This window comes from Caretta caretta, chromosome 20 (assembly GCF_965140235.1).
Source record: "Caretta caretta isolate rCarCar2 chromosome 20, rCarCar1.hap1, whole genome shotgun sequence".
NCBI lineage: Eukaryota > Metazoa > Chordata > Testudines > Cheloniidae > Caretta > Caretta caretta.
The window spans coordinates 4,190,829-4,217,050 of record NC_134225.1 but is presented as its reverse complement, the minus strand read 5'-3'; the positions used below and the strand labels follow the sequence as shown (position 1 = coordinate 4,217,050).

General features: G+C 58.8%; 2 protein-coding genes across 2 annotated transcripts; both read left to right on the top strand.

Moving 5' to 3' along the window:
* The first annotated feature begins 3,203 nt into the window (after positions 1-3,203).
* METTL1 (methyltransferase 1, tRNA methylguanosine) lies at positions 3,204-9,245 on the top strand. Its single transcript, XM_048832104.2, has 6 exons — positions 3,204-3,369; positions 5,613-5,779; positions 6,449-6,633; positions 7,010-7,123; positions 8,062-8,163; positions 8,747-9,245. Exons 1-6 carry the CDS (start codon positions 3,290-3,292, stop codon positions 8,909-8,911), a joined length of 813 nt encoding a protein of 270 aa, XP_048688061.1. The 5' UTR covers positions 3,204-3,289; the 3' UTR covers positions 8,912-9,245.
* Positions 9,246-16,018: 6,773 nt separating this feature from the next.
* CYP27B1 (cytochrome P450 family 27 subfamily B member 1) lies at positions 16,019-24,429 on the top strand. The gene is made up of 9 exons (XM_048832132.2): positions 16,019-16,282; positions 18,925-19,115; positions 20,196-20,392; positions 20,586-20,786; positions 21,244-21,407; positions 21,673-21,839; positions 22,169-22,250; positions 22,480-22,677; positions 23,352-24,429. Exons 1-9 carry the CDS (start codon positions 16,079-16,081, stop codon positions 23,463-23,465), a joined length of 1,518 nt encoding a protein of 505 aa, XP_048688089.2. The 5' UTR covers positions 16,019-16,078; the 3' UTR covers positions 23,466-24,429.
* The last annotated feature ends 1,793 nt before the right edge of the window (positions 24,430-26,222 follow it).

The window sequence follows — 26,222 nt, the reverse complement described above, 5'->3', positions numbered from 1 at the left end:
TACAGCGCGACAACTTTCTGTGTCAGGGGTGTGAAAAAACACCCCCCCCGAGCACAGCAAAAAGTGCCAGTGTAGACAGTGCACCCCTTGTGTAGCTACACCCGCCGCGACCACACAAGGCACGTTAAAGTGTAGAACCGCCATACTGGGTCCGACCAAAGGTCCATCTAACCCAGTATCCTGTCTTCTGACAGTAGCCAGTGCCAGGTGCCCCAGAGGGAATGAACAGAACACGTCACCATCAAGTGATTCAAGAGTCAGGGGGCTCACTGGGTTTGGGGTCAGTAGGATGAGGGTCGGTGGATCAATGGATTTGGGCTGGGAGTCAGTGGGGCTGGCAGTTGGAGGTCAGTAGGATGGAGGTTGGAGGGTCAGTGGGATGGAGGTTGGGGGGCTCAGTGGGGTGGAGCTGGGGGTCAGTGGGCGGGGCTGGGGTGGAGGCTGGGGGTCAGTGGGATGGGGGTTGGGGGGTCAGTGGGTGGGGCTGGGCTGGGGCTGGGGGTCAGTGGGATGGAGGTTGGGGGGCTCAGTGGGGGGGTCAGTGGGGTGGAGGTTGGGGGTCAGTGGGTGGGGCTGGGGTGGAGGCTGGGGGTCAGTAGGATGGGGGTTGGGGGGGTCAGTGGGCGGGGCTGGGGTGAAGGCTGGGGGTCAGTAGGATGGGGGTTGGGGTCAGTGGGCGGGGCTGGGGTGGAGGCTGGGGTCAGTAGGATGGGGGTGGGGGTCAGTGGGCGGGGCTGGGGTGGAGGCTGGGGTCAGTAGGATGGGGGTTGGGGTCAGTGGGCGGGGCTGGGGTGGGGCTGGGGGTCAGTAGGATGGGGGTTGGGGTCAGTGGGCGGGGCTGGGGTGGGGCTGGGGGTCAGTAGGATGGGGGTTGGGGGTCAGTGGGCGGGGCTGGGGTGGGGCTGGGGGTCAGTAGGATGGGGGTTGGGGGTCAGTGGGCGGGGCTGGGGTGGAGGCTGGGGGTCAGTAGGATGGGGGTGGGGGTCAGTGGGCGGGGCTGGGGTGGAGGCTGGGGTCAGTAGGATGGGGGTTGGGGTCAGTGGGCGGGGCTGGGGTGGAGGCTGGGGTCAGTAGGATGGGGGTGGGGGTCAGTGGGCGGGGCTGGGGTGGAGGCTGGGGTCAGTAGGATGGGGGATGGGGTCAGTGGGCGGGGCTGGGGTGGAGGCTGGGGTCAGTAGGATGGGGGTGGGGGTCAGTGGGCGGGGCTGGGGTGGGGCTGGGGGTCAGTAGGATGGGGGTTGGGGTCAGTGGGCGGGGCTGGGGTGGAGGCTGGGGTCAGTAGGATGGGGGATGGGGTCAGTGGGCGGGGCTGGGATGGAGGCTGGGGGTCAGTAGGATGGGGGTTGGGGTCAGTGGGCGGGGCTGGGGTGGAGGCTGGGGTCAGTAGGATGGGGGATGGGGTCAGTGGGCGGGGCTGGGGTGGAGGCTGGGGTCAGTAGGATGGGGGTTGGGGTCAGTGGGCGGGGCTGGGGTGGGGCTGGGGGTCAGTAGGATGGGGGTTGGGGTCAGTGGGCGGGGCTGGGGTGGGGCTGGGGGTCAGTAGGATGGGGGTTGGGGGTCAGTGGGCGGGGCTGGGGTGGGGCTGGGGGTCAGTAGGATGGGGGTTGGGGGTCAGTGGGCGGGGCTGGGGTGGAGGCTGGGGGTCAGTAGGATGGGGGTGGGGGTCAGTGGGCGGGGCTGGGGTGGAGGCTGGGGTCAGTAGGATGGGGGTTGGGGTCAGTGGGCGGGGCTGGGGTGGAGGCTGGGGTCAGTAGGATGGGGGTTGGGGTCAGTGGGCGGGGCTGGGGTGGAGGCTGGGGTCAGTAGGATGGGGGTGGGGGTCAGTGGGCGGGGCTGGGGTGGAGGCTGGGGTCAGTAGGATGGGGGATGGGGTCAGTGGGCGGGGCTGGGGTGGAGGCTGGGGTCAGTAGGATGGGGGTGGGGGTCAGTGGGCGGGGCTGGGGTGGGGCTGGGGGTCAGTAGGATGGGGGTTGGGGTCAGTGGGCGGGGCTGGGGTGGAGGCTGGGGTCAGTAGGATGGGGGATGGGGTCAGTGGGCGGGGCTGGGATGGAGGCTGGGGGTCAGTAGGATGGGGGTTGGGGTCAGTGGGCGGGGCTGGGGTGGAGGCTGGGGTCAGTAGGATGGGGGATGGGGTCAGTGGGCGGGGCTGGGGTGGAGGCTGGGGTCAGTAGGATGGGGGGTGGGGTCAGTGGGCGGGGCTGGGATGGAGGCTGGGGTCAGTAGGATGGGGGTGGGGGTCAGTGGGCGGGGCTGGGGTGGGGCTGGGGGTCAGTAGGATGGGGGTTGGGGTCAGTGGGCGGGGCTGGGGTGGAGGCTGGGGGTCAGTAGGATGGGGGTTGGGGTCAGTGGGCGGGGCTGGGGTGGGGCTGGGGGTCAGTAGGATGGGGGTTGGGGTCAGTGGGCGGGGCTGGGGTGGGGCTGGGGGTCAGTAGGATGGGGGATGGGGTCAGTGGGCGGGGCTGGGGTGGAGGCTGGGGTCAGTAGGATGGGGGTTGGGGTCAGTGGGCGGGGCTGGGGTGGAGGCTGGGGTCAGTAGGATGGGGGTTGGGGTCAGTGGGCGGGGCTGGGGTGGAGGCTGGGGGTCAGTGCGATGGGGGTTGGGGTCAGTGGGCGGGGCTGGGGTGGGGCTGGGGGTCAGTAGGATGGGGGATGGGGTCAGTGGGCGGGGCTGGGGTGGAGGCTGGGGGTCAGTGCGATGGGGGTTGGGGGTCAGTGGGCGGGGCTGGGGTGGAGGCTGGGGTCAGTAGGATGGGGGTTGGGGTCAGTGGGCGGGGCTGGGGTGGGGCTGGGGGTCAGTAGGATGGGGGTTGGGGTCAGTGGGCGGGGCTGGGGTGGAGGCTGGGGTCAGTAGGATGGGGGTTGGGGTCAGTGGGTGGAGCTGGGCTCAGAGGGGCGGGGTTGGGGGTCAGTGGGCGGGGCTGGGGTCAGTAGGATGGGGGTTGGGGTCAGTGGGTGGAGCTGGGCTCAGAGGGGCGGGGTTGGGGTCAGTGGGCGGGGCTGGGGTGGAGGCTGGGGTCAGTAGGATGGGGGATGGGGTCAGTGGGTGGAGCTGGGGCTCAGAGGGGCGGGGTTGGGGGTCAGTGGGCGGGGCGGGGGAGACGTCAGGTGACACCGGCCCGCGTGGCCAAGGCCCGGCTGGGCGGGGGCGAGGCTGGGCCGGGCCCTTTAAAGCAGGCGCGCGCGCGCTGGTGCTGGCGCGTTTCCTGTGACGTTTGGTTCCCGCGACTCCAGCTGTGGCCGCGCCGGCTCCACGTGGGTCGCGGGCCCGGCGCGGGGTCCCGGCGGCGCCATGGCGGGGGCCCCGCCCCAGAAACGCTTCTACCGGCAGCGGGCTCACTCCAACCCCCTGGCGGACCACACGCTGCGCTAGTGAGTGGGGGGGAGGTCCTGAGACCCCCAAGCCCCCTGACCCCCATCCATCGAGCCCTCGCTCCCATCCCGGGGGCCCCCTGACCTCCCGCCCCATTGAGCCCCATATGCCCTGGGGAGCCCCCCAAGCCCCCTGACCCCCATGCATCGAGCCTTCCCCCGCATCCTGGGAGCCTCCTGCCCCATTGAACCCCATATGCCCCGGGGAGCCCCCCAAACCCCCTGACCCCCATGCATCGAGCCCTCCCCCGCATCCTGGGAGCCTCCTGCCCCATTGAACCCCATATGCCCCGGGGAGCCCCCCAAGCCCCCTGACCCCCATGCATCGAGCCTTCCCCCGCATCCTGGGAGCCTCCTGCCCCATTGAACCCCATATGCCCCGGGGAGCCCCCCAAACCCCCTGACCCCCATGCATCGAGCCCTCCCCCGCATCCTGGGAGCCTCCTGCCCCATTGAACCCCATATGCCCCGGGGAGCCCCCCAAGCCCCCTGACCCCCATGCATCGAGCCTTCCCCCGCATCCTGGGAGCCTCCTGCCCCATTGAACCCCATATGCCCCGGGGAGCCCCCCAAACCCCCTGACCCCCATGCATCGAGCCCTCCCCCGCATCCTGGGAGCCTCCTGCCCCATTGAACCCCATATGACCCGGGGAGCCCCCCTGACCCCCATGCATTGAGCCCTCCCCCTCATCCTGGGAGCCCCCTGACCTCCTGCCCCATTGAACCCCATATGCCCTGGGGAGCCTCCCAAGTCCCTTAACCCCCATACGTTGAGCCCTCACCCCCATCCCGGGAGCCCCCGATCTCCTGCCCCATTGAACCCTATATGCCCTGGGGAGCCCCATTCATCGTGCTCCCCCTTCCCATTTTGGGGTCCCCTGATCCTGTATTCACTGTGCCCTGGGGGAAGCCCCTGATCTTACCCTTCCTCATCCTGAGGCGGGCGTCCTGAACTCTCTTCCTCTGTAGGAGCCCTCGTGATTCTCCCCCCCCCCCCCCCCCCCCGTGGGAGATCCCCGGAGCCAGGGGAGAACCCCGTCACCTTGAACCCTTTGTGTATCCAAGCAGCGCCCCCCATCCCTGGGGAACTAATCTTTCTGTCCCAGCTCCCAAAGGGACCAAAATAAATATTAAATGGGAGAGAAGAGATGAGCTGCTTCCAAATCCATAAAAAGAAAAGGAGGACTTGTGGCACCTTAGAGACTAACCAGTTTATTTGAGCATAAGCTTTCATGAGCTACAGCTCACTTCATCAGATACAAGTCCTCCTTTTCTTTTTGCGAATACAGATTAACACGGCTGCTACTCTGAAACCTTCCAAATCCATGCGTCTTTCAGCCGGCATGAAGTGTTTGCCAGAGTGCAAGTGGCGTAACCCAGCTGGGTTTGTCTGGACTAGGATGTGCAAGAATGCGTTAGCTGACTTTTTATAAATCTGCGTAGACAGGGAATGTTCCCGTCAGGTACTCGCTGGTGGAGCTGAAGTTGCACCTAGGCTAGCATGTGTTTAAAAGGTTACCCTGAGGCTAGGTCTACCCGACCCAAGCTCGTGCCAGCACAGTGTGTCTGTTAAGGGGTGTGAGGAGCTGTGATTCATGACCGACAGTCCAGTAAAAGCCTGAATGTCGTTAGACAGACAAAATCCTGCTTTTATCGGTATGGCTTGTCTTGCTCGGGGACGTTGAAACAAGCTCTATCAGCAAAAGGGCAGTTTTGCCCATAAAAGCAATATTTGCTTCTAGGGCAAAGCTTTCCAAGTGTTGACTTGACATGGCTTTATTGACTCTCTTGTTCCAACAACATGCATTTAAAGCCTACTTGGGAGGACTCCTAAGAGGTTGCTGGTGATGTCCAGGTGTTAGTATATTTACATACATTTTTCAGAGTGTTTAAGAAAACACTGTAGATTTGTTACTTCCTGAAGCTCCTCTTTGATGTGTTGTCAGGTTGCAGGGGAAGAGATAGTTCCTGCCCAAAGAGCTCACAAGTGAGAGAGGAATTGGGACAGTTGGGTGGAGAAACACCATTTAATGCCAAGTTAGATTAGCTCCACCTGATTCATTCCCTGGGGGCAGGATTGGTCCCTGAAATCTTTGGTGTTTGTCCAGCTTGAAATGGTCCAAGCAGGACATATTTTTAGCCCATTGGGAAGTTATTGTACAGCTTAAATCTCCCCACTAATCGAATAGCTGCTTTCCTATTCTCTCTTTTAATCCAGCTTTGTCCCTGTTCCTCTCTTTTAGTCCCACAAAACCTGAGGAAATGAACTGGGCTGAGCACTATCCTGAGTTCTTCGCCCCGTTGACCAAAGATGACCGTCACGATGACCCGAAGGACTCCGAGGAGAGAGTGAAGCCAGCGGCGCAAGTTGAATTTGCTGATATTGGCTGCGGTTATGGGGGCTTGTTGGGTAAGTTCCCAGGGATGCTTTTCCGTCGGTCTGGACGCAGCAGGTTCTAGGTGGGCTCAAGGCTGCCTTGGAGGGACAGCCCTGAGAGGGGTGCGGGTTTGCTCCTTGAAGCCTCTTCCTTCTCCAGATTCGGGTCCATGCCTGACTTCACATCTCGGGTAAGTCTCTCTCTGTTGACAGCTACGTATCCCAGAGTACGTGGTGTGGAACTATGCATGCTTAGCTGAGGTCTAGCGCTGACTCGCCAGTGGAACTAGCTCCTTGGTTTGTTCTGCGCAGAACCCAGACTTGATGTGGGAAATCGGAAACCGGTTGCACTGTCGGTCGTGTGGATCAGGGAGAGCTGGTGACATGGGCTGTCTCACCCTGGTGTCCCTATAGATTCTGTGGCGCAGAAGCCGCTGTATCCATAACTGTGCTGCTCTGGTTAAGTTTAACATGCTGTGATGAGCAAGGGTTGCAATCCTGAAAGGTGGCAAGTTGTTGCTCTCAGCCCCAGGCTGCTGCCGCTGCCTCTCCCCAGGCAAGTGGGAATGACCTGTCTGATACCCTAGCTCCCGTCTTGGGAGGCAGGTAGCCGCTCTGGGGTTTATTGTTCTGAACGGTTGCCTCTGTCTGGGATTCTCCGGCTCTGAGAGCAGATGGTAGTTCCTCTTTCATCTTTTACAGTCGAGTTGTCTCCCCTCTTCCCCAACACCTTAATGCTGGGCCTGGAGATTCGAGTGAAGGTCTCGGATTACGTCCGTGACCGGATCCAGTCTCTGAGAGCATCCCATCCCGGGCAGTACCAGAACATCGCCTGTGTCCGCAGCAATGCCATGAAACACCTGCCCAACTTCTTCCACAAGGGGCAGGTGAGGTGCCAGGGGCCTTGAGGCTCCGCCATTGATGTCCCAGGCAGTCATATAACCTCCCGCTTTCAATCCTTGCCATCCTTGGGGAGCATGCAGCCCTCACTCCCCACCTCTCAAATCCTGGGAAGATGATCTATAAGCTTCAGTAAGAGCCCCATCACCGTGGTGTCTGGGGACCCCTTCGTCTATTCCCATTTGAAGGAAAGTCGCTCTTGAACGAAAGGTTCTTTAGTTTCCCACTTGAAAAGAGGAAACCCCAACCCTGAATGTGCTTTAAACAAGCTGTAACTCAGTGGGAGGCATTGGCGCTGCTGGCTACGGAGACTTGTAGGGCTCACCATCTCCACCCTCCCGGGTTTGCCCCCTATGTTTGCAGCTGGCCAAGATGTTCTTCCTCTTCCCGGACCCGCACTTCAAGAAGACTAAGCACAAGTGGCGGATCATCAGCTCTACGCTGCTGGCCGAATACGCCTACGTCCTGCGCATCGGGGTGAGTTGGGATCGGTCGCTGGCCGGGGGGCGGGCGGAGGCTTTCGTGGGATCTCTGGTTAGGGGAAGCCTCTCTGGCTGGGGACTTAGCCACGGCTCAGCAGGCAGGAACATTCTGTCCTCAACCAACAGTCTGTAGGTCAAACCCAGCAGTGCCCCAAGGGCATGGTGAGTAAGCCCCACTTACTGCATGGGTCCCAGCACGGAGGGGTTGGCCTTTGCCCTGCTTCCTGCAGAGCTGTGCTGGGAGGGCTTCCTGTTGGCAGAGTGAGCCCATTGCCCGCCCTCAGCAGCTCCCACCTGCCCGTTCATGACTTAGCTGCCTCAGGCAACCCGTCTGCTCCTCCCTGTGCCGTCACTGTGGGTTCGTAACCAGCAGATCAAACTGGGGCGATGAATAGACGTGGGCCCCACCCAGCCCGGCTGCGTGAGTAACAGGCAAATACGCTAACATCTCCCCATGGTGCAGACCCCGGGGGCAGGGCTATGGTTGCCAAACCTCAATGATTGTCCTGGAGTCTCTAGAAATGAAAGATGGATCTTTAAGTGAAGATGATGTCGTATGATGAAACATCCAGGAATATGTCCCACCAAAATTGGCAACCGGGGGGCGGGGGGGGCGGGAGCAGAGGCGGAGAGCATAATTGCCTTGGCTAATTAGAGTTGGCACCTCTAATAGTTAGGGAGCAAGTCCCTTGACCACAAGCTGCTCTGTACAGAGATTACCCTCCTTCCCATCCAGGGCCCTGAGGTTTTGGTAGTTGCGGAAAGTTTCCTTCTATGGCATGAGCCATTTGGGTTCTTGGGTTTTACTGCTGCATGGCTGGGATGGGGCCATAGGTGTCCCTGCATAGGTATCCAGTGGCCCCTCCACATCCTCTCTTTATGGGCTGGTCCCAGCTACGTGGATCCTCAGGCTACTCCCTCCCTCTTGTGCAGGGCCTGGTGTATACCATCACTGATGTGGAAGAGATGCACGAGTGGATGGTCGGGCACTTCAGTGGGCACCCGCTCTTTGTCCAGGTGCCCTTGGAGGACTTGGTAAGAGCGAAAGTAGCGGGTGCTGGGAGGGGAAGGAACCCGAAAGGGGAATGTTTGCACTACCCGGGGGCCTTGCACCCATCCTGGGCTGACTCAATCTGCAAAAGTTTCTTCCCTTGTCCTGGGGTTTCCAAGAAGCCCACAGAAGCTGGAAAGTGAAACCTGGTCCCACACCAAAACCTCTTCTCTCTTTTCACGTTCGCACGCTGGCTGCTTATTGCATGGTTGAGTTGAGGGGAGGGTGTGTGCTGTTGCTAGGGAGCCACCCCCCCCCCGCATCTGTCCTGTTGCTAGGGAGCCCCCAGCGATGGACTTGAGTAGGAGACGCTGGATTTCAGGACCCAGCCAGCTTCCCCTGTTGCCGCTTGGCTGGTGGATGGACCAGCTGCCCCCAACACAGAGCCAAGCAGGGCCGGTTGCCGTTGGCTCACATGGTTTGATGCCTGCTTGGGTCTAATTTCCCTGCAGGGACAGGGGGCTGCCGGTCTGCGTGCCCGTTACGCTGGAGACGAGCCAGGCCGATGGGGAAGGGGAGGCATTGGCCGGTCGGCAGCTCACGCGGTAACAGCCCTTTCTCCAACAGGGCAGCGATCCCATCGTGGGGCGTCTGGGCACCTCCACCGAGGAGGGAAAGAAGGTCCAACGGAACAGTGGCAAGACCTTCCCTGCTGTCTTCCGGCGCATCGAGGATGAAGCCCTGCAGGGGGTTCCAGGCACAGAGCAGTTCCAGGGGGCTCCAGATACGTGACTGTGGACCCGAGAGACAAATCATCATGGACCGTGCTGTGCAGTGTTCCAGGGAGACCTCTTCCCCCTCCCCTGGTGCTGTTGGGGCAGACGGGCTGATTGCTTGGCCTGGAGCATGAAGCTCACGGGAGCCCTTGATGTCTTGAATACGGAGAAGCTGGCTCCTCTCCTAACGAGAAACGCATAAGGAGTGTCCCAAGCATCCCCTTGGGCTCTGCCTGCTGGTGCCCATGAGCTCCTGGCACCGTTGCTTTTACCTCTGAGACTCTGCCAGTCAGGGGCGGGCTGCAGCTTCACTCACACTCGATTTCTGAATAAAGCTTGAGCTCACAGTCCCGGCCGGACTCTCTGTGGGGCGGTTGGATGGTGTCCCGGCTCCTGCCAGGGATCTAGTGGTAAAGAGGGGCTTGGAAGTGGCACTAGGTGTCAACCCTGTGGGCTCACCCTGTTCCCGTCCTGCAACCTGGCTGCTCCTTGAACCACCTGATGTGGTGCGGCTGCCCTGTCTGTTCCCAGCCAGGACTCCCTCTGGGCATCTCCCCTCCAGCCCAGCCAGTGGGCGAGGGGAACCATCCTGGGCGAGTGCTAATGGTGATTTGCTGCCTTTAGTCTCCTGCCAGGTGAGACTGTGGGGAGCCATGTGGGTGTCTCCTGAGCCCTGCCAGGGCGCTGCGGGAGGGACAGTTTCTATGAGAAACAGGGTGGGGACACGAGCTTAATCCACCAGGGGCTCCTAGCACAGCCAACTGCTGTGGAGATGGAGAAGCCCACTTAGGCCTCCTCTTGCTCAGACGAGGCTCTTTGGGGCGAGGACTGTCTTTGTTATGTGTGTACAGCCCCTAGCAGGGGTGCCTCCTGCCCTCAGCGTAGGCCCTGCTATTACCACCAGCTGAACCTTTGACCGGGCCTCAGTTTCCACACTCCTGGGGTTTTCTAATTGTCCCCGTCACTGGTGCAGGTCAGATGTACACCCTACCCACACAGGCTTAAAACAACACAGTTCCACAAAGGGTCCAGCAAGTGGGTCTTCCCTGAGGTCTTCCCCAGAGAGCCGCCCCCTACATTTGCCCACGCTGGTGGAGTCGGAGGTCCCATTCCCCAAGCTACTAGGGAGTGATGGACCAGCTGCAGGGCCTGGTCCATCACCTGGGTGGGATAACGCAGCCTGGGTGGGGCTGAGCTCACCTGCTTTTAAAGGGCCATTAAACCTTGTAACAATCCAACTCTTGTATTGTGGATCTTCCCCATGCATGCCCGAAGGGTGGTACCGGCTACTTCTTTCTCCTCCCCTCCCCAGAACCAGTACTTTGTCCAGTCTGTCTGTGCTTCACCTCCCTGCTGGCTGATCCCGTCTCCCCTTTTGCCTGCCCTGGAGCATCATGCCAGTCCTGGTTGCTAGGCACTGACTCCCGCCATGGCTGCAGCTTTGGTCTCTCCAGCCATGGGCTGCAGGACCCTGTTTTGGGGGAGGAGGGCTCGGTTGCAGTCCCTAAGGGGGTGAATTCCATTGTTTTGCCTGCGCAATGAGCGTAGCTTCCTGTGTTGCAAGTTGGGTAATTCCCAAGGATCTGGCTGGGAAGGTGGGCCAGGCAGGGTGGGTCGGGGGTGGAGCCTGGAACTTCCCAGCCAGGAGCCTTCCAACAATCAGCCTGATAAATACAGAAACTGAGCGAGCTGTTGCCTCATGCAGGGAAAACCATGGCCTGGAAGCACTTAAGCCCATGCAGATCTTCTGGGGCTAGGGTGAGGGGCCTTTGCTCTGGAAGGGGCAGGGGGGAATTATCAGCTGCCCAGTGAAAGGGGCAGTCACTGATTGCAGCTCGGAAGGTCACGGAGCGTAGCCACGAGAGGGAAGTGTCCCCGGTTGGCTCTGCCTGGCCTGGCGCTTCCCGAATGTGGTCCCAGTGGGCTGCACCCCTGGGCCACCACCCCTTGCATCAGGTGCCTGGCTGAGAAGCAACCCAGCACCTGGTTTGCGGGGTTCCGGCCCCAGAGAGATGCCGGGGGGCTGCCAATAGAGGCTGCACTGCTAAGGAGCAGAGCAAGGATCTCTGGAGCTGTGCTGCCAGCAAGCCAGCTGCAAACTCCCCAGCGCACCCGAAAGGGTAGAAGTTAAGAAATGTCCCTTAATGGAAGGCGGGGAACGGAGTGGGCTCTGACTGAGAGCACCAGTAATGGACCATCAAGTAGAAATGCTTTCTGTTGTGCCTGGGGAGAATGCCGGTGCGGTGAGAAGGACTCGCTGCCTGGCCTCAGCACGGCTCCCCGCGCCTCTTCATGTCAAGTGGCTGTGGGCTGCTCACTCTGGGTCATGGTTTCAGATGCATTTTTCTGGCTTTGAATGGGGAAGCGGAAGGGGACTGCAGCCTTGAAGAGAGATGGGCCCGGCTTGGAGTGGAGACGACATACACGTGGAAAGCCACGCAGCGTGGCCAGCACCCTGGCAGGTTGTCGCTGCTGGCGTTTGGGGGCTTGGTGGGGTGGGGTGGTTGGCCACTAAGTCAGCGCTGTGGGAAGGGGCAAGTTGTTGGAGTGGGGGAATTAACCCTTTGGGAAATCAGGCCAATGGCTGTCAAGTTGGGCCCCCAACATCGTTGGCCTTGTAACGAAGCCTGCAGCCTGTTACAAAAGGCCAAATTCTCCACTGTAGCTTGGGCAGCTCTTACACCCGTGCAAAAGTGGGGTGAGTTTTTCTCATTCTGGTTTAGCAGTGTCTACACTGGAAAGTGGACTTGGATTAAGGGAGGTGTGAATGTAAAGCACAATAGCTATTCCCGTTGGACAAGCCATGGTGTCCCCCCCACCTTGCACTGATGGAAACGACTCCACCAGGGGAGAATTGGGGCCCAGAGCACTGGATCCTCACCAGGTGGATGCTTTTCCGTTTAAACCCACAATGCTGGTTTTGTTGTTTGCAGAGCTGAAAGATTGCCGGCTGCCCTGAAGTCTTACTAGTCCGGCCCTGAGACAATGTGCTTCCCCGCTCGAACCGGCTGTCCAACAGCAACCTGAGCTCTTGACTCTTTCACCATGCCACGGAGAAGCAGAAACAGGAGTGACTTTTATTGGTCTTTCTGAGGTTGTTGCTTTGGTCCCAATTGCCCTTGGGCAAGGTCCTGCTGTCAGGGTCAAATTAAGGCACTCTGGGGCCCTAGCCATCTCCTTCATGGAGTCCCTCACAGCCCTGCCCCCAAGCTGTGGCTGTACCCCTCTTCATGGAGGTGGGTTTCAGCATTAAGACAAGTGAGGCAATTCACGCTTCCTGGAGCCATTGTTTCAGGCTCTCTGCAGACTCAGGCAAGCAAGAGGCAAGCTGGTTTGTGGAGCCTGGTCTACACTAGAAAATTAGTTCGGCATTACCACATCACTCGGATGTGAAAAATCCACACTCCTGAGTGGTGTAGTTAAATCGACCTAAGTCCCTGTGAAGACAGCGCTAGGTTGATGGAAGAATTCTTCCAGTGACCTAGCTATCACCTCTCGGGGAGGTGGATTACCTAGGCCAAAGGGAGAACCCCTTCTGTTGGCATAGGTAATGTCTACACTGAAGCTATGCTGTTGTAACCTTTCACGTGTAGACAAGCCCTCAGGCAGGCATCAGTTGCCCTTGGATCAGGTTTTCGAGCTTTCCTTTTGCTTCCGGCGGGGAGGGGGGAAATGGAACATCTGGAGAAACACAGCTGGCAAACTCAAGTCATGACCTCCTAGAGCTGCATGATCTGCAGTTACTCACGGCGCTGGGTTACTCACGGCTGCATGGATCGTAGGGTGCCCAAATACCCTCGGGTCTCCTTGACAGCCTGTTCGGGGCTGGATTCTGCTCTCAAATGGGCAAAGCCCAGAGGATGTCAACAGAGTTCCCGTTGATCTGTTCCCTGTGCGACTGGATCTGGCCCCCTGCCGCTGTGCACAGGCGGGCTCCTCCTCAGGCGTGGTGTAAGAGAGGAGACTGGTTTTCCCACTTCCCCCCCCATGAAAGGAATGGGGTACACGGTGCCCAGAACTGCTGCTCTTGCCACCCCTGCTTTTGGACAGGCAACTTGGAGTCAGGGGGCAGAACTTGGAGTCAGCTGCTACCCACCAGCTGATGTATGGGCCTCCCAGGGGAAGAGGGGCTTGGACTGTAATGGCAATATGGTCTAGTGGCCGCGGGCACAAGAGTGGGCAGCCAGAGAGGCAGTTTGTCTTCCCAGCTCTGCCACTTGACCGACCCCCGTTTCCTCTCTGTGCCTACTTCCCTTTGCCCGACTTTCCTATTCCGACTGAGAGGGCAGGGACTGTCTCTTTAGCCGTTTGTTCGGCACCCAGAACCACAGGGCCCTGATCTCTTTTGGGGCCTGTAGGTTCTGCCATCATAGAGAGGAGAAAACCCAGACGAGCCCATTGCTCCCGCCCTGGCTGGGGATGGGGGAATAGACGGACAAGCTGCGACCTGATGTCTTCCCTGAGTAGCAATTTCTCGCACGCCAGTTTCCTCTGCCATTCATGCGCCAGCCGTTGCTGTCGTCACTACCTGACATGCCCAGAACGCAACTGGATATAAAGACAAGCTGAGCTCTCTTACTTCAACTCATTTGCACAGCGGCTAGGTGTGATCTCTGCCCTGGGCTCCCTGTCCAACGGGTCATGCCCAACGTCGGTGCTCGTCATGCTGTGAAGGGAAGAGCCTGATGGCAAAGGGGTGGCACAGAGTTAAGTAGCAGGCTGGTTGGCACAGCTGGTTTTTACATTGGCATAGCCAGTCGCTGCTCCCAACAGGGCAAAGCCCTGGAAGTGAAGCTATCAAAGCAGCAGCCAGGTCTCACTGTGTCAGATTAGCTCTTTCAACATCAAGTACGCTTGGCACACCTGTTTCTCTGCGCTCACATGCAGGCCTTGCCCATGCTGGCATTGCAGATGCTGCGCCAGACCTCAGCCCCCCCCCCCCCCCCCGGGCTCTAATAATGTGGTGAGATGAGTCCTCACCATGGGCCTCATCCCCTCTGATTGTGATGGTCATGTTATTGCTGAAGGGCACCGATCCAGGATCAAGCAACAACCCATCCCAGCCCCGGGCATCCTGCTCTCTTGTTTCCTGAGATCTAAAGGAGGCGTGTGCATTCCTGAGTTTTCATATCATCCTCGTTCTTATTTATCCAACTCTCCTCACTTCCCGACAGTGGAACAGCAGCTGGAGCCATGGGGAAATCTCGATTTGCTGCTGGCACAGAACAAGAAAGGGATCAAGCCCCCTTTTCCAACAGGCCGTCCCCTCGGCCTTTGAATAAGTCACAGTGGCAGGTGTCCTCAGCTGGCTGGGACCGTTCCTGAGCTCTGTAGGACTGAACCCCCGGTGCCTCATTCATGGACCAGGACCCCGTTGTGTCAGGCGCTGTACAACAGACACAGGGGGAAAAAAGATGCTTTCTACCCCAGACAGCTTCCAGTCTACGGAGCAGCCCCGCTTCTGAAGTGCACCTTGGGAAAGTACAAGAGCACACACGCACACGCATGCAGGCATACACACACACTCATGCACACACACACGCATGGCCGTTCAGGCACCCGGTCAGCCTCTGTGGGAAATGGAGTGAAAGAAGTGACTCCCCTACCTTGGGGCAGACCCCCCCCCTTTTTGTACACACTTTTTTTGTGGGGTGCAGCTCCTTGTTGGAGGAGCTGCTGCTCTCTTCCTTCCCCATGGAGCCTGGGGAGCGGAGCGACACATCAGTAACAAAGGTAAAACACTCCCGCCCCTGTTTGTGCCTTGAGCTCATTCATGTGCTCGGTTCACTGGTCTGAGCCCTTGGACGGGGGGAACTTTTCCCTCTGCCCTGTTATGAAAGCAGCCCCCCCATCCCAGTCACTGAACCAGAGTGAATGAATCGGCCTCTCCCTCTGCCTTTTAACCCCCAGCCTTGCAGCCGCCCTGGAGCTTGCTGCTTTGCGCGTCATCCGCTTGCCCCGCCCCTGCGTCCTGTTCGCTTTCATTCATAGATTCCTAAATTCCAAGGCCTGGTGCGATCATCTCGTCTGACCCCCTGGATACGACGGGCCAGAGACCTGCCCCCTGAATAATTCCTAGGGTGGATCTTTTAGAAAAAACATCTGGTATTGATTGAAAAAAATTGTCCGTGATGGAGAATCCACCACGACCCTGGGTAAATGGTTCCAATCATTACCTTCTCTCACTGTTAAAAATTTACTCTTCCCTAGCAGTGGGACGGTCCCGGTGCCAATGGCCCATCTCCCCCTCCTCACACCATATGCCTCGTCTCCCTCCGTGCCCATCTCTCCTCCCCACCCAGGGTGCCCATCTCTGCCTATCTCCCTTCTCTCCAGGAGCCCATCTCTCACCCCCTGTATGTACCCATCTTTGCCCTCTCCCCCAGATGCCCATAACACTCCTTGATGTACCTATTACCCCAGGTACCCCTCTCTGCTCTCCAGGTACCTATTACCCAGGTACCCTCCACTTCCCCCCAGGTACCTATTACTCCAGGTACCCCTCTCTGCCCTCCAGGTACCTATTTCCCCAGGTACCCCTCTCTGCCCTCCAGGTACCTATTACCCCAGGTACCCCTCTCTGCCCTCCAGACACCTATTACCCCAGGTACCCTCCACTTCCCTCCAGGTACCTATTACTCCAGGTACCCCTCTCTGCCCTCCAGGTACCTATTACCCCAGGTACCCCTCTCTGCCCCCCAAGTATCTATTACCCCAGGTACCCCTCTTTGCCCCCCCAGGTAACTATTACCCCAGGTACCCCTCTCTGCCCCCCCAGGTACCTAACTCCCCTGCCCATCTCTCCCCTCCTGCGTTACCCACCCCCAGATACCCACTCTCTGCCCTCCCTTACCACCCCGGGGCCCATCTTTTCCCCCCTCCCCTTCAGAAGCATCTGCCCCTTCGCCGGAAACCCACGTGGCGAGCACATGGCTTGCTTCCGGCACCCCCTTTTCCCAGCCGAGCCCACCCCGCGTTCTGATTGGGCAGCCGGGACTCCTATGCAAACGAAGAGAACGCTGACGCAGGTAAGGGAGGGCGGGGTTTGGTAACGAGGATGCAGGGGGCGTGGCCTCCCTGGCTCCATGTGTCCCATTATAAATAAAGCCAGAAAGATGCTCCAGGACTTCATCTGCTCCTCTGCTTTCTTCCTCCATCCACTTTCCAGCTGCCCTGAGCCAGGATGCCTCAGACCCTCAAGCTGGCCAGCAGGGCTTCTCTGCTCTCCAGGGGCTTCCCAGAGATCTGGGCTGAGCTGGGCTTCAAGGCACCAGCCAGAGTGACCAAGACCCACAAGACCCTGGAGGACATGCCAGGACCCAGCGCACTGGGCTTCTTCACGGATCTCTTCTGCAAAAGAGGGCTGGCCAGGCTGCATGAGCTACAGGTAAGGAGCTTGCCTCCGTGGCTACTTTCCCACCTTGCTGCTCGGCACACGACCTCTTACTTTCTGCATCAGACTAGTTGGTCTTGTACTATAAAGGGTCTACCAATGTATGGGGTGCGTGGAATTACTGAGCTTTAAATAGATCCTGTCTTTAGTGAACATCGTCATAGGATTTAGGACCAGGTTTCCCAAAGGGTCTGGATCAAAGCTTCCACTGAAGAATTTCCCGTCACTGCCACAACAGAAACTGCTGGACATTTAATAAAAAAAAGTTCTAGCCAGGGTTTTCAACTAAGTCAATGGGAGTTGCAGGCTCAAAATTCATTGAAATTCAAGCCCTGTTTATAAATCCCAGCCTAAACACGTGAGAGTCAGGACATTCAAAGGTGGCAGTCCCCATAAATATGTACAGTTGTATTTTTGGTTACTTCTCTATGTCATTTCAATGTGTGACTTGCAGTGAGGGAAACAATAGGTGTACAGAGGTGTACACAGATTAAGGTTTCAGAGTAGCAGCCATGTTAGTCTGTATTCGCAAAAAGAAAAGGAGGACTTGTGGCACCTTAGAGACTAAAATTTATTTGAGCATCCGATGAAGTGGGCTGTAGCTCACGAAAGCTTATGCTCAAATAAATTTGTTAGTCTCTAAGGTGCCACAAGTCCTCCTTTTCTTTTTACAAATTAAGGTGTACATGAACTCGGGCTTTACCCCATATGTGTCCCCACAGGCTTGCAAAAATCGATTGACGTAACATAGGTTTACCAGTAATCAACACATTCACTCGTTAGTCTAACCCTGTGTAAATTGACATTGATTCTGGGCCACACAACTCTTAGTCACTGGGCTGCGGAAACAGTGAATTTCATTTGCAGCGTAAATTAATGGCACCCTTTAATAGTGGCTTTGATACATAAAGGGGAGCATTGTATCGCATATTGCTAGTTCGGCTGCATAAGTTATGCAAACTTTATTTTCTGTTTCTTTTTAAAAGACCCACAGGATGTGCAATATAGCAGGGCTAACCTTGAGATCTGTCATATCAATTTTCTGACCCGTGTGTGTTTTACATTGTTGGTGTTGGAGGAGGTTGTTTTTGTTTTGTATTTAACTCTTTTTTTTATATGAAAGGAAAGAAAACAAAAATGGGGGGAAATACCATTGGGTAAACTTTATTCACGGAGAGAATTTGTGCTATTCAGCCCCATACCGTCTGAGTAAACTCCCTATAGGAATCAGTGCTTTCTTGGGATTCGTTCATAAAGTTCCCCAAAATTGTGAATACGCCCCACTTCGGGAATAATTTTTAAACGAATAAACCAAATCATTGCATTCTTTCGCCTCTTTGCGACCGCACGTCTCCTGCTTGTGTGGCTCTGCAAACTTGCGTGCAGATATCTACGGGTTTTAAAAAGTACTGGTAATCGAACGGCTCCCCGCTTGCACTGCGGCTCCTTTTTAACCACTTCCAAACTTAGCTAAATGAATATTCCCCCCTGGGGATGAGCCATCTGCCGAATGGTACACGTGAAAGCTGCGGTCTTTGAGTTATCCACATGCAAAACCCATTTCTTTTAAAGCCTAAAGCTATTTAGTCTTCCCCTCACCCCAGCTCATAACCCCAAAGGGGCTGGGAGTGGGATTTTGTGCAGTAAGATGCAGCAAAATCCATGTATGCCTCAGCCCGAAAGCTAAATTTTCCAATAAAGGAGTGGAAAACAGAGGGTCAGAATGGAGAGACTGGCTTCAGCAGAGCACTGATTAAGTACTATGCAGGTGTTCCAGCTGCCTTTGAACCTCGCGCGGCGTATTTGCAAATCCAGATATTTAAACAGACAAGAGCAGGCTGGTTACGCGGCCGCTCTTGGTTTGCCCAACGGTCTCATGGTGCATAGCATGAGGAAGTTGGACAGATAGCAATAAAACCTGCCTGTGTGGGAACTAGGATTTGGTGTTTTTAACCCCATGTAACACAACCCCCTTCCTGGATGGAGAAACTAAATATCCTCGATTACATGCGCTGACTGCATCCAGCCCTGATTGCATTCCAAGCAAATGAGGCATCGTTTCCCTCTCGACTTTCTCTCTCTTCCTTGCGGGCTCAGGGGAACGAATCCCCAGTGGAGTCTCGTGGCTGAGGCTGGAGGGGAAGGAGAGCTCTGAATAACGGGGGCTCCTGCAGGGCAGAGTCTAGCCGGCAGATCACTGACCCTCTCCGAGCTCGATTTCTGACAACGTCTGCCCAGACGTTCCTGTAAGGTCCCGATCCCTGGAAGCCCGGCTTCCCCAGGTCGAGCTGCGGTGAAACACAAGGGTTTCATTGGAGTCGTTTCATTGGAGTCAGTTGCAGTTTGTTGCGGCCAGCAGCCAGGGAATGATCCATCCCGGAGGATAGCAGGAGGGGGTGCAGGATGGAGCTGGGTGTATAGGCTGCGGATGGCAGGGGAATAGATCCCTATAATGCACCATTGTCTCATGGCTCTGTCCACCCTGCCCTTAAAGCGCCCACATGTTCTCGTTGCTGACCTGTAACCACCCTGCGAGGACAGCCTGGTTCTAACCAGTTCTGCCTGGCCCAGCTGGTGACAAGAGCCCAGCGAAGGCTCGGGGCTTGCTTGACGAATTGTCTCCTCTTCCCTCCTAGATCGAAGGGAAAGCCAAGTACGGGCCGGTGTGGAAAGCCAGCTTTGGGCCTATCTTGACTGTCCACGTCGCGGAGCCCAGCCTGATCCAAGAGGTGATGAGACAAGAGGGCAAACACCCCATCCGCTCCGACCTGTCCTCCTGGAAGGACTACCGGGTGTGCCGCGGCCACGCGTACGGGCTGCTCACTGCGTAAGTCGGCTACTCTGCCACCCTCCGACGTGGGCGTGGGGGCCACGCTGGGTTGGGGCGGGGCCGCAGGAAACATCCTAGGACCCACCGGGTCCTGGAGACACCAGGCAACGCCATGATCCGCTGCAAAACACACTGATATTTAAGGCTTGGATTTTGCCCAAGGGAGTTAGGGGCTCAAATCCCATTGACAGTCACCTGACTCCCTGAAAATTTCCCCCCTCAACTATTTGGGTTCTGGGTAGTACCTAGGAGCCCCACTCCTGGACCCGGTGCCGTACAGAGAAGAAGCAAACCAGAGAGCTCCCATTGTGGGTGTCAGACAAGAGCGGAGGCGAGGGAGGGTGCGGGAACCAAACGAAGCGGGGCTTAGCAGAAACTCTGATGTCTCTCTGCCTGCCGCTCGCCTACCGGTGCCAGGCGGAAAAGGAGCCAAAAAAGAGCCCCAAATGGGGAGACTGTGGGGGTCACCCCCTCTCCTGGGGGATCCGTCCAGCACACTTGCTGACTCTTCCCTCGGTGGCTCTGTGCTAAGTGGGATCCGGCTCCCTCCAGGCTCCCCCATCCCTGCGGCCTGATGCTGTCTCCGCAGGGCCCGGCAGGTCCTGGCCCAGAAGCACATCTCCCAAGAGCTAAGGCTTTGCACAAGCCCCTGCAGAGGCGTGAGTCAGGCGAGAGGATTGTGTTGGGCCGTGAGTCAGCGGTGTGACTCAGGCTCCCGGGTTTCTCATCAGCGGGGCTGAGTAACTGGCAGAGGGTGTGCAGGCCCGTGGGCTAGCCACAGGAGCCGCTTTCCCAGCACCGCAGGGCCCCTGCAGGTGGGCTTGCTGCTGGCTTGACCACCGTGGGAACTGACTAGCGGGTACACCGTGTCAGAGCCGGCTTACCCCCTCCCCCCATCCCATGACCCAGGAAGTGCGCCTCAGCCCTGCCTTAGGGGGACGCTGTGTCTAAGAGGCGGCGAGATGTCGGCTCCCCTTAGCCGTCCACGGCAGAGATTAGCCCAGGGGTGGTGTGGGCAGGCTGGCCCTTGAACCCTGCTTTCCTGGGGGGGTAACCGGGTCTCTCTGGCCCTACCAGGGAAGGCGAGGAGTGGCAGAAGATCCGCAGCACCCTTGGCAAACACATGCTGAAGCCCAAGGAGGTGGAGTCGCACACGGGGACCCTGAACGGCGTGGTCAGTGACCTCATCCGCCGGCTGCAGCACCAGCAGAGCCGCCATGGGCAGCACGTGGTCCAGGACGTGGCGGGCGAGTTCTACAAATTCGGCCTGGAAGGTGCATGTCTGGGGCAGTGCCTAGGGTGGGGGCGGGCCTGGGGCCCCTGGGAACGGAGGGGCACATTCTGCTCAGAGATTGGAGACGGATCGGCCTGAGACACAACCCCCCAGCCCCAGAAACTCCGCCCCCCCCCCCCCCCCCCCCCCCGGGGGCCTCATGTCTCTGACTCTCTCCGGGTTCGTTTCCTTAGGCATCTCCTCGGTGCTCTTCGAATCCCGCATCGGCTGCCTGGAGCCTGAGGTGCCCAAGGAGACCGAGACCTTCATCCGCTCCATCAACCGCATGTTCGTCATGACCCTGCTCACCATGGCCATGCCCAAGTTCCTCCACCACATCTTCCCCAAGCCCTGGAAGGTCTTCTGCGAGTCTTGGGACTACATGTTCGCTTTTGGTGAGCGCTGCTGGGCCCAGGCAGCCTGGGTTGGCTGCTTGGGTGGGTGTGTGCGTGCCCATGCCCAACTCCCTGCCCGAACTTCAGGCTCATTTCCCCTGGGGCAGGAATCCGGGCTGTAGATCTGGAGCAAAGATCGGGAGGCAACTGCAAAGAGATTCCACGCCCTGGAGCGAATCAATCATTGCTCAGGGTATTAGCTTTAGCATTAGTAATTAAACTGGAATTAATACCGCCACTGATAAACCGCGGTTGAACCGGGGGCAATTAAGACTTGGGGACTTTCAAAAGGAAATTAGAGGCCCACCATTCAATTTTGGTGGGATTTGGGCACCAGAAACCCTTGAGTTCCTCCGAAGAAGCCTGGCCTAGCATTGGTTCTGTTGGAAAGCCAAGGAAGTGGGGAGAAACTCTCAAGCCCAGGCTGTGGGGCTGACCTGCGTCCGTTCTCTTCCAGCTAAGGGCCACATCGACAAGCGAATGACTGAGGTGGCAGAGAAAGTCTCACGGGGGGAGACGGTGGAAGGCAAATACCTCACTTACTACCTTGCCCAGGAGAAGCTCTCCATGAAATCCATCTATGGCAACGTGACCGAGCTGCTGCTGGCCGGGGTGGACACAGTAAGCGCCGCGGGAGTGTCTGGCTCGAGGGCTCGGGGCAGTCAGGGCAGGAAGGCAAAGGCAGCTCTGTTGCTAGGAGTTCTGCTTATCCTCGGGGATTGAATCCCTGGGGAACTGGGCTGGGGGGCTATGGCAGCTGCGTGGAAGTGATTCCGGCGCCCAGAGCATAGATGGATCCCAGCTGGGGACGCCCCGTTTTCCCTCCAGCACCGATGGCAGGGATCCAGCCTCTTCCTAACCCTCCCTTGCTCCTCTGCCCCTGCAGATCTCCAGCACCCTGTCCTGGAGCCTGTATGAGCTGTCCCGTCACCCCCGGGTGCAGGCAGCGCTGCACGAGCAGATCACCGGGGTGATGGACGGCGGCGCCATCCCGTCGGCCGCAGACGTGGCCCAGATGCCCCTGCTGAAGGCGGTGGTGAAGGAAGCGCTGAGGTGAGCGCCGCTAGGAGGCGGGTCAACCAGGGCTGGCTCTGCTTTCTCGCCCAGGGGCTGTGGAGGGACATGGTGCATCTGCTGGGAGCTTGCAGGCTGCCTGGGGTGCTGGGATCCCCGGGTTCATCCGTCCCTCCTGGAGCTCAGCCCCCAGAGCTGGGAGGCTAGTGCCTGGAGTGGGGACAGAGCAGCTGCCCAGCCGTTCCCCTGCTGGGAATGAGCCCAAGGCCGGGTGCGGGGCTTGAACCCGCAGCCGGTCAGCTGCAGCATGAGGCTGGATCACAGCTCCTGTGACTCACCTCCGGCCGTGTCCCCTTCTCCCCCGGCAGGTTGTACCCGGTGATCCCCAGCAATGCCCGTGTCATCTCCGACCGAGACATCCAAGTGGGAGAATATCTCATCCCCAGGAAGGTGAGTGGAACTGACTGCCTGGCTAACGGGGTGGGGGGGGCTGACCTGGAAGCGGGGACATCTCCTCCCCAGCTGTGACTTGCCACCCCCGAGCTGCCTTAGCGGGAGGCAGTTTGTAGCTGAGGGGATTTCTCCTTGGGGTGGGGGTGTCTCCTCCCGCACCCCGCTCACGTGGCATGGTGCCCACGTCTCACCCTGCAGCCTCTTCCTCTCTGCTCCCCCCTCGCAGACCCTGATCACACTGTGCCACTACGCCACCTCCCGGGACGCCCGCTTCTTCCCCGAGCCCGACTGCTTCAAGCCGGAGCGCTGGCTGCAGAAGGATGCCACGCACCACCCCTTCGCCTCCGTCCCCTTCGGCTTCGGCAAGCGCAGCTGCATCGGGAGGCGCATTGCGGAGCTGGAGGTGCACCTGGCCCTGGCCCGGGTGAGTGCCGGGGCCGAGCCGTCCCTGAGCGTCGCGGTGGCAAATCATGGCTCCTGGGGCCAGGGCGGGGCCTCCTAATTCCTGTTAAACTGCATCGGTACCAGCCCCATAGGCCCCCTCATTGCATCGGTACCAGCCCCATTGCCCCCCTCTCCCACTGCATCGGTACCAGCCCCATAGCCCCCCTCATTGCATCAGTACCAGCCCCATAGTCCCCCTCATTGCATTGGTACCAGCCCCATAGGCCCTTCCCCCACTGCATTCCTACCAGGTCATAGCCCCCCTCTCCCACCACATTGGTGCCAGCCCCATAGTCCCCCTCTCCCACTGCATCGGTACCAGCCCCATAGCCCCCCTCATTGCATCGGTACCAGCCCCATTGCCCCCCTCTCCCACTGCATCGGTACCAGCCCCATAGTCCCCCTCATTGCATCGGTACCAGCCCCATACGCCCTTCCCACACTGCATTCCTACCAGGCCCATAGCCCCCTCCCCCACTGCATGGGAACCAGGCCCATAGCCCCCCCCCCTCCCCCCGCACTGTATTCCTACCAGGCCAATTGCTCCCTCTCCCCCCACCCCCGTGCACTCCTCCTGGGCCGACTGCATACTCCCCTCCCCTCCCGCCAGCCTTGGAACAACTGGTGCTAATCTGCCCCCCTCTCTCCTGGCAGATTCTGATGCACTTTGAGGTGAAGCCGGAGCCAGAGGGGGGCCCGGTCAGGCCCATGACCCGCACCCTCCTGGTGCCCGAGAAGGACATCAACCTGCAGTTTGTGAGCCGCTAAGGCGGGCGGAGATGGAACCGCTGGCCCTGGGGGTGGCCGGGCCCCCCATGGGGTGATGGGCCCCGTCCGAGCGGTTTGGCCCCAGATCAGAGTCAAGGAAAGGAGGGGCTGGTGCCTCAAAGCACATGCACTCATCCCTTCTCCATGGGATGGGGAGGGCTGTGTGACACGGCCGGCCATGGCGTGGAAAAAGAGCTGTGTAACAAATCTGGGGGGGGCCTGGCGTGGCTTCCTACCCACCCTCTGCCCGGGCTGTCCTCCCTCCTGAACCTGGAGTTCCCCTGAACACAGAGCAAGGCGGAGCTGGAGTGGCATTCCCAGAACCAGCGCCTCCTCCAGGCAGCATTCTGCAATGCAATTCATGTGTGCACCTGGCTCTGCCGTAGCCAGGGCAGCAGCCCTGCAGAGCACTGAGCCAAACTGCCCAGCAACCTGCCTCCGCTGGTTCGAATCCCCAGGGCAGCCCCAGGACCCCGTCTCGGCCTGTGTACGTCTGGGCATGTAACGGGAAGGAGCAAATCTGGACCCACCTGGCCTTGGAGGAATGGTTCTGATGCTGATCAGTGACTCAGGTCCGCCTCCTCCACCGGTGTAAATCAGCATAGCTTCGCTGATTGACACCGGCTGAGGATCAACTCTTGGGGTCCTGCAAAGAGTTGAAAGGGATGTGCTAAGGTTTGTTCTCGTTAATAATCACTTTAAACACTCCCCTTTGAAGCACAGTGCCCCCTATTTATATTTATTGCCTGTAACTTATTCATGGTTCTCGGGAGCCAGCAATGTCTGAAGCTGTGTGGTTTTTTTTTTTTCCAAGCCAGCCGCGAGGCTCTCTGTATTTAGGGCAGCTGCCACGTGAATGTCTCTCGCCTGCCGGCGCGGAACTATTTGCCTGCAGCTGTTGCTGGTGCTTTGATATTTAACAGTTATTTATTATTCCCTGGAGAATAAATATGACTCTTTTTAAAAAAAAAACAAACCAACCCACTGTTTGGTGCATTTGTGGGTTTGGGATGAAGATGCTGGATGGGAAAGGGGGTTGGGTTGGAATCCAGGCAAAAAGCACCGAACCCTTCATCGTGCGCTGTACAATTCCAAAGTAGCACTTAGCGTTCCCAGCTGGGATCAGGGTCCCTTTGGGCCGGGCACTGCAGGGACTGTTTGTACGAGGTGGGAGGGGAAACTGAGCCCCATGCTGCGTCTCGTAACATAATACACTTCCTGAGTGGTTAAGCGCTCCGATTTGCTCCCTGGGTGGAAATCTCTTCCAATTAACTCTCTTGGCAACTCGGTTTTAAGGATCCACCTCCTAACTCCCCCAGCCCCAAGCAAGCGGCTGGAACCGGTTGCTGAGTGGCTGTTTCAAGGGCTGATGCGTCCCACCCCCGAGGTGGGCGCATTAGAGGGACAGTTGAATGGCTCCCGCTTTTCAGAAGTGTTGACCAGGCCTCACCCCCTCTGGCACCTCTACCAGAGAGCTGGAGGGTGCCAGAAGAAGGTGCCATCTGGCACAGCAGTGGCCCCTTGCTATGGGGCATGGGGCTCATTGCAGTGGTCCAAAAACCGGGGCGGGTGGCTCCATGCAGCAAAAGAAGGCTCAGGTGTGGAGAGCTCTCCTCTGCTTCTGGTCAGCCAGGCTGAGGGAGGACATGGCTAGCAGGGTGAGGGCAAAGATGCCCTGCACCAATGGTAGGTGGGCCAGACCCCAGGTCTAGCTTCACCAGCATCAAGGTCATCAGGCCACAGCTGCCCATTGAGTTCAAGGGAATGGGCTGGCTCAGAGGAAGGGGCATGAAGCCTCCCCCCCAGTGGACAGTACTGGAATAACTTGCCCTGTGGGGCAGTTGCTTCCTCCTCTCCTCCCAGTGTCTGAAAGCTGGTGGGAGGGTGGTGGATTGTGCAGGGCGGGTGGGGCCGATGGGGCATTAAGTCCAAGGCACAAGGCTGGCGTGCAAACAGCTGGGCACACTGCTGGCAGGGTGAGGCCCCAGCAGCCGTGCCACCGGGCCGAGCACCGAGTGGCATCCCTGCTCCATTGCCGAGCCATTCCTGCAGTGCTATGATGATGGCCCCCCCCCCCCCCCCCCAACCGCCAATGGTGTTGACTAGACTTCCCCCGCCCCGACATGTCCCGAACACTCCCACCTCCTGGGAGAGCCCCGCAGGCTGGCAGCTGCCTACGAGGAAATCCCTGGAGGTTCCTCATTCTGCCCTGGCTGCTGTGACACCAGAGGCGTGAGGCGTTATCCGGGCTAGTGCCCGCCGCGGGCAGGGCAAGAGAGCAAAGAGACCCCCCCCTCGCCCCGCCATGCAGGTCGGAAGCCTGGAGGGGGCCCATCGGTCTCCACAATTCGCCAGGGCCCACCTGCTGCAGGGGACAAGGGAGCGACTCCTCGTCCCCCTGGATCTTCCGGGGGCGCAGGGACCGTGCAGCATCACAGCTGTGCCAGGGCAGCCGTGCGGAGCAGTGCCCTTGGGGCGGCAGGGTGCCCCCGGAGGCTGGTGGGGACGATTGCCGGGCCCTCTCGCGCCCGTAATGACTGAGCCCAGAGGATGCCCCAGCAGGGGAGGGGGCAGCTGCTGCATGTGTCAGGGAGGGATGGGCATGAGTGGTGCCCAAGGCAATGGGGCTTGGCAGACAGGGCAGCTGCAAAAGTGCAGGGGCTCTGGGACGGACCTGGCTGGCTGGGCTCAACCCCCCCACCCCCGCCCGATTTCCTATGCACAGGGAGCCATCCCTGCGCTTGTGGACATGCATTT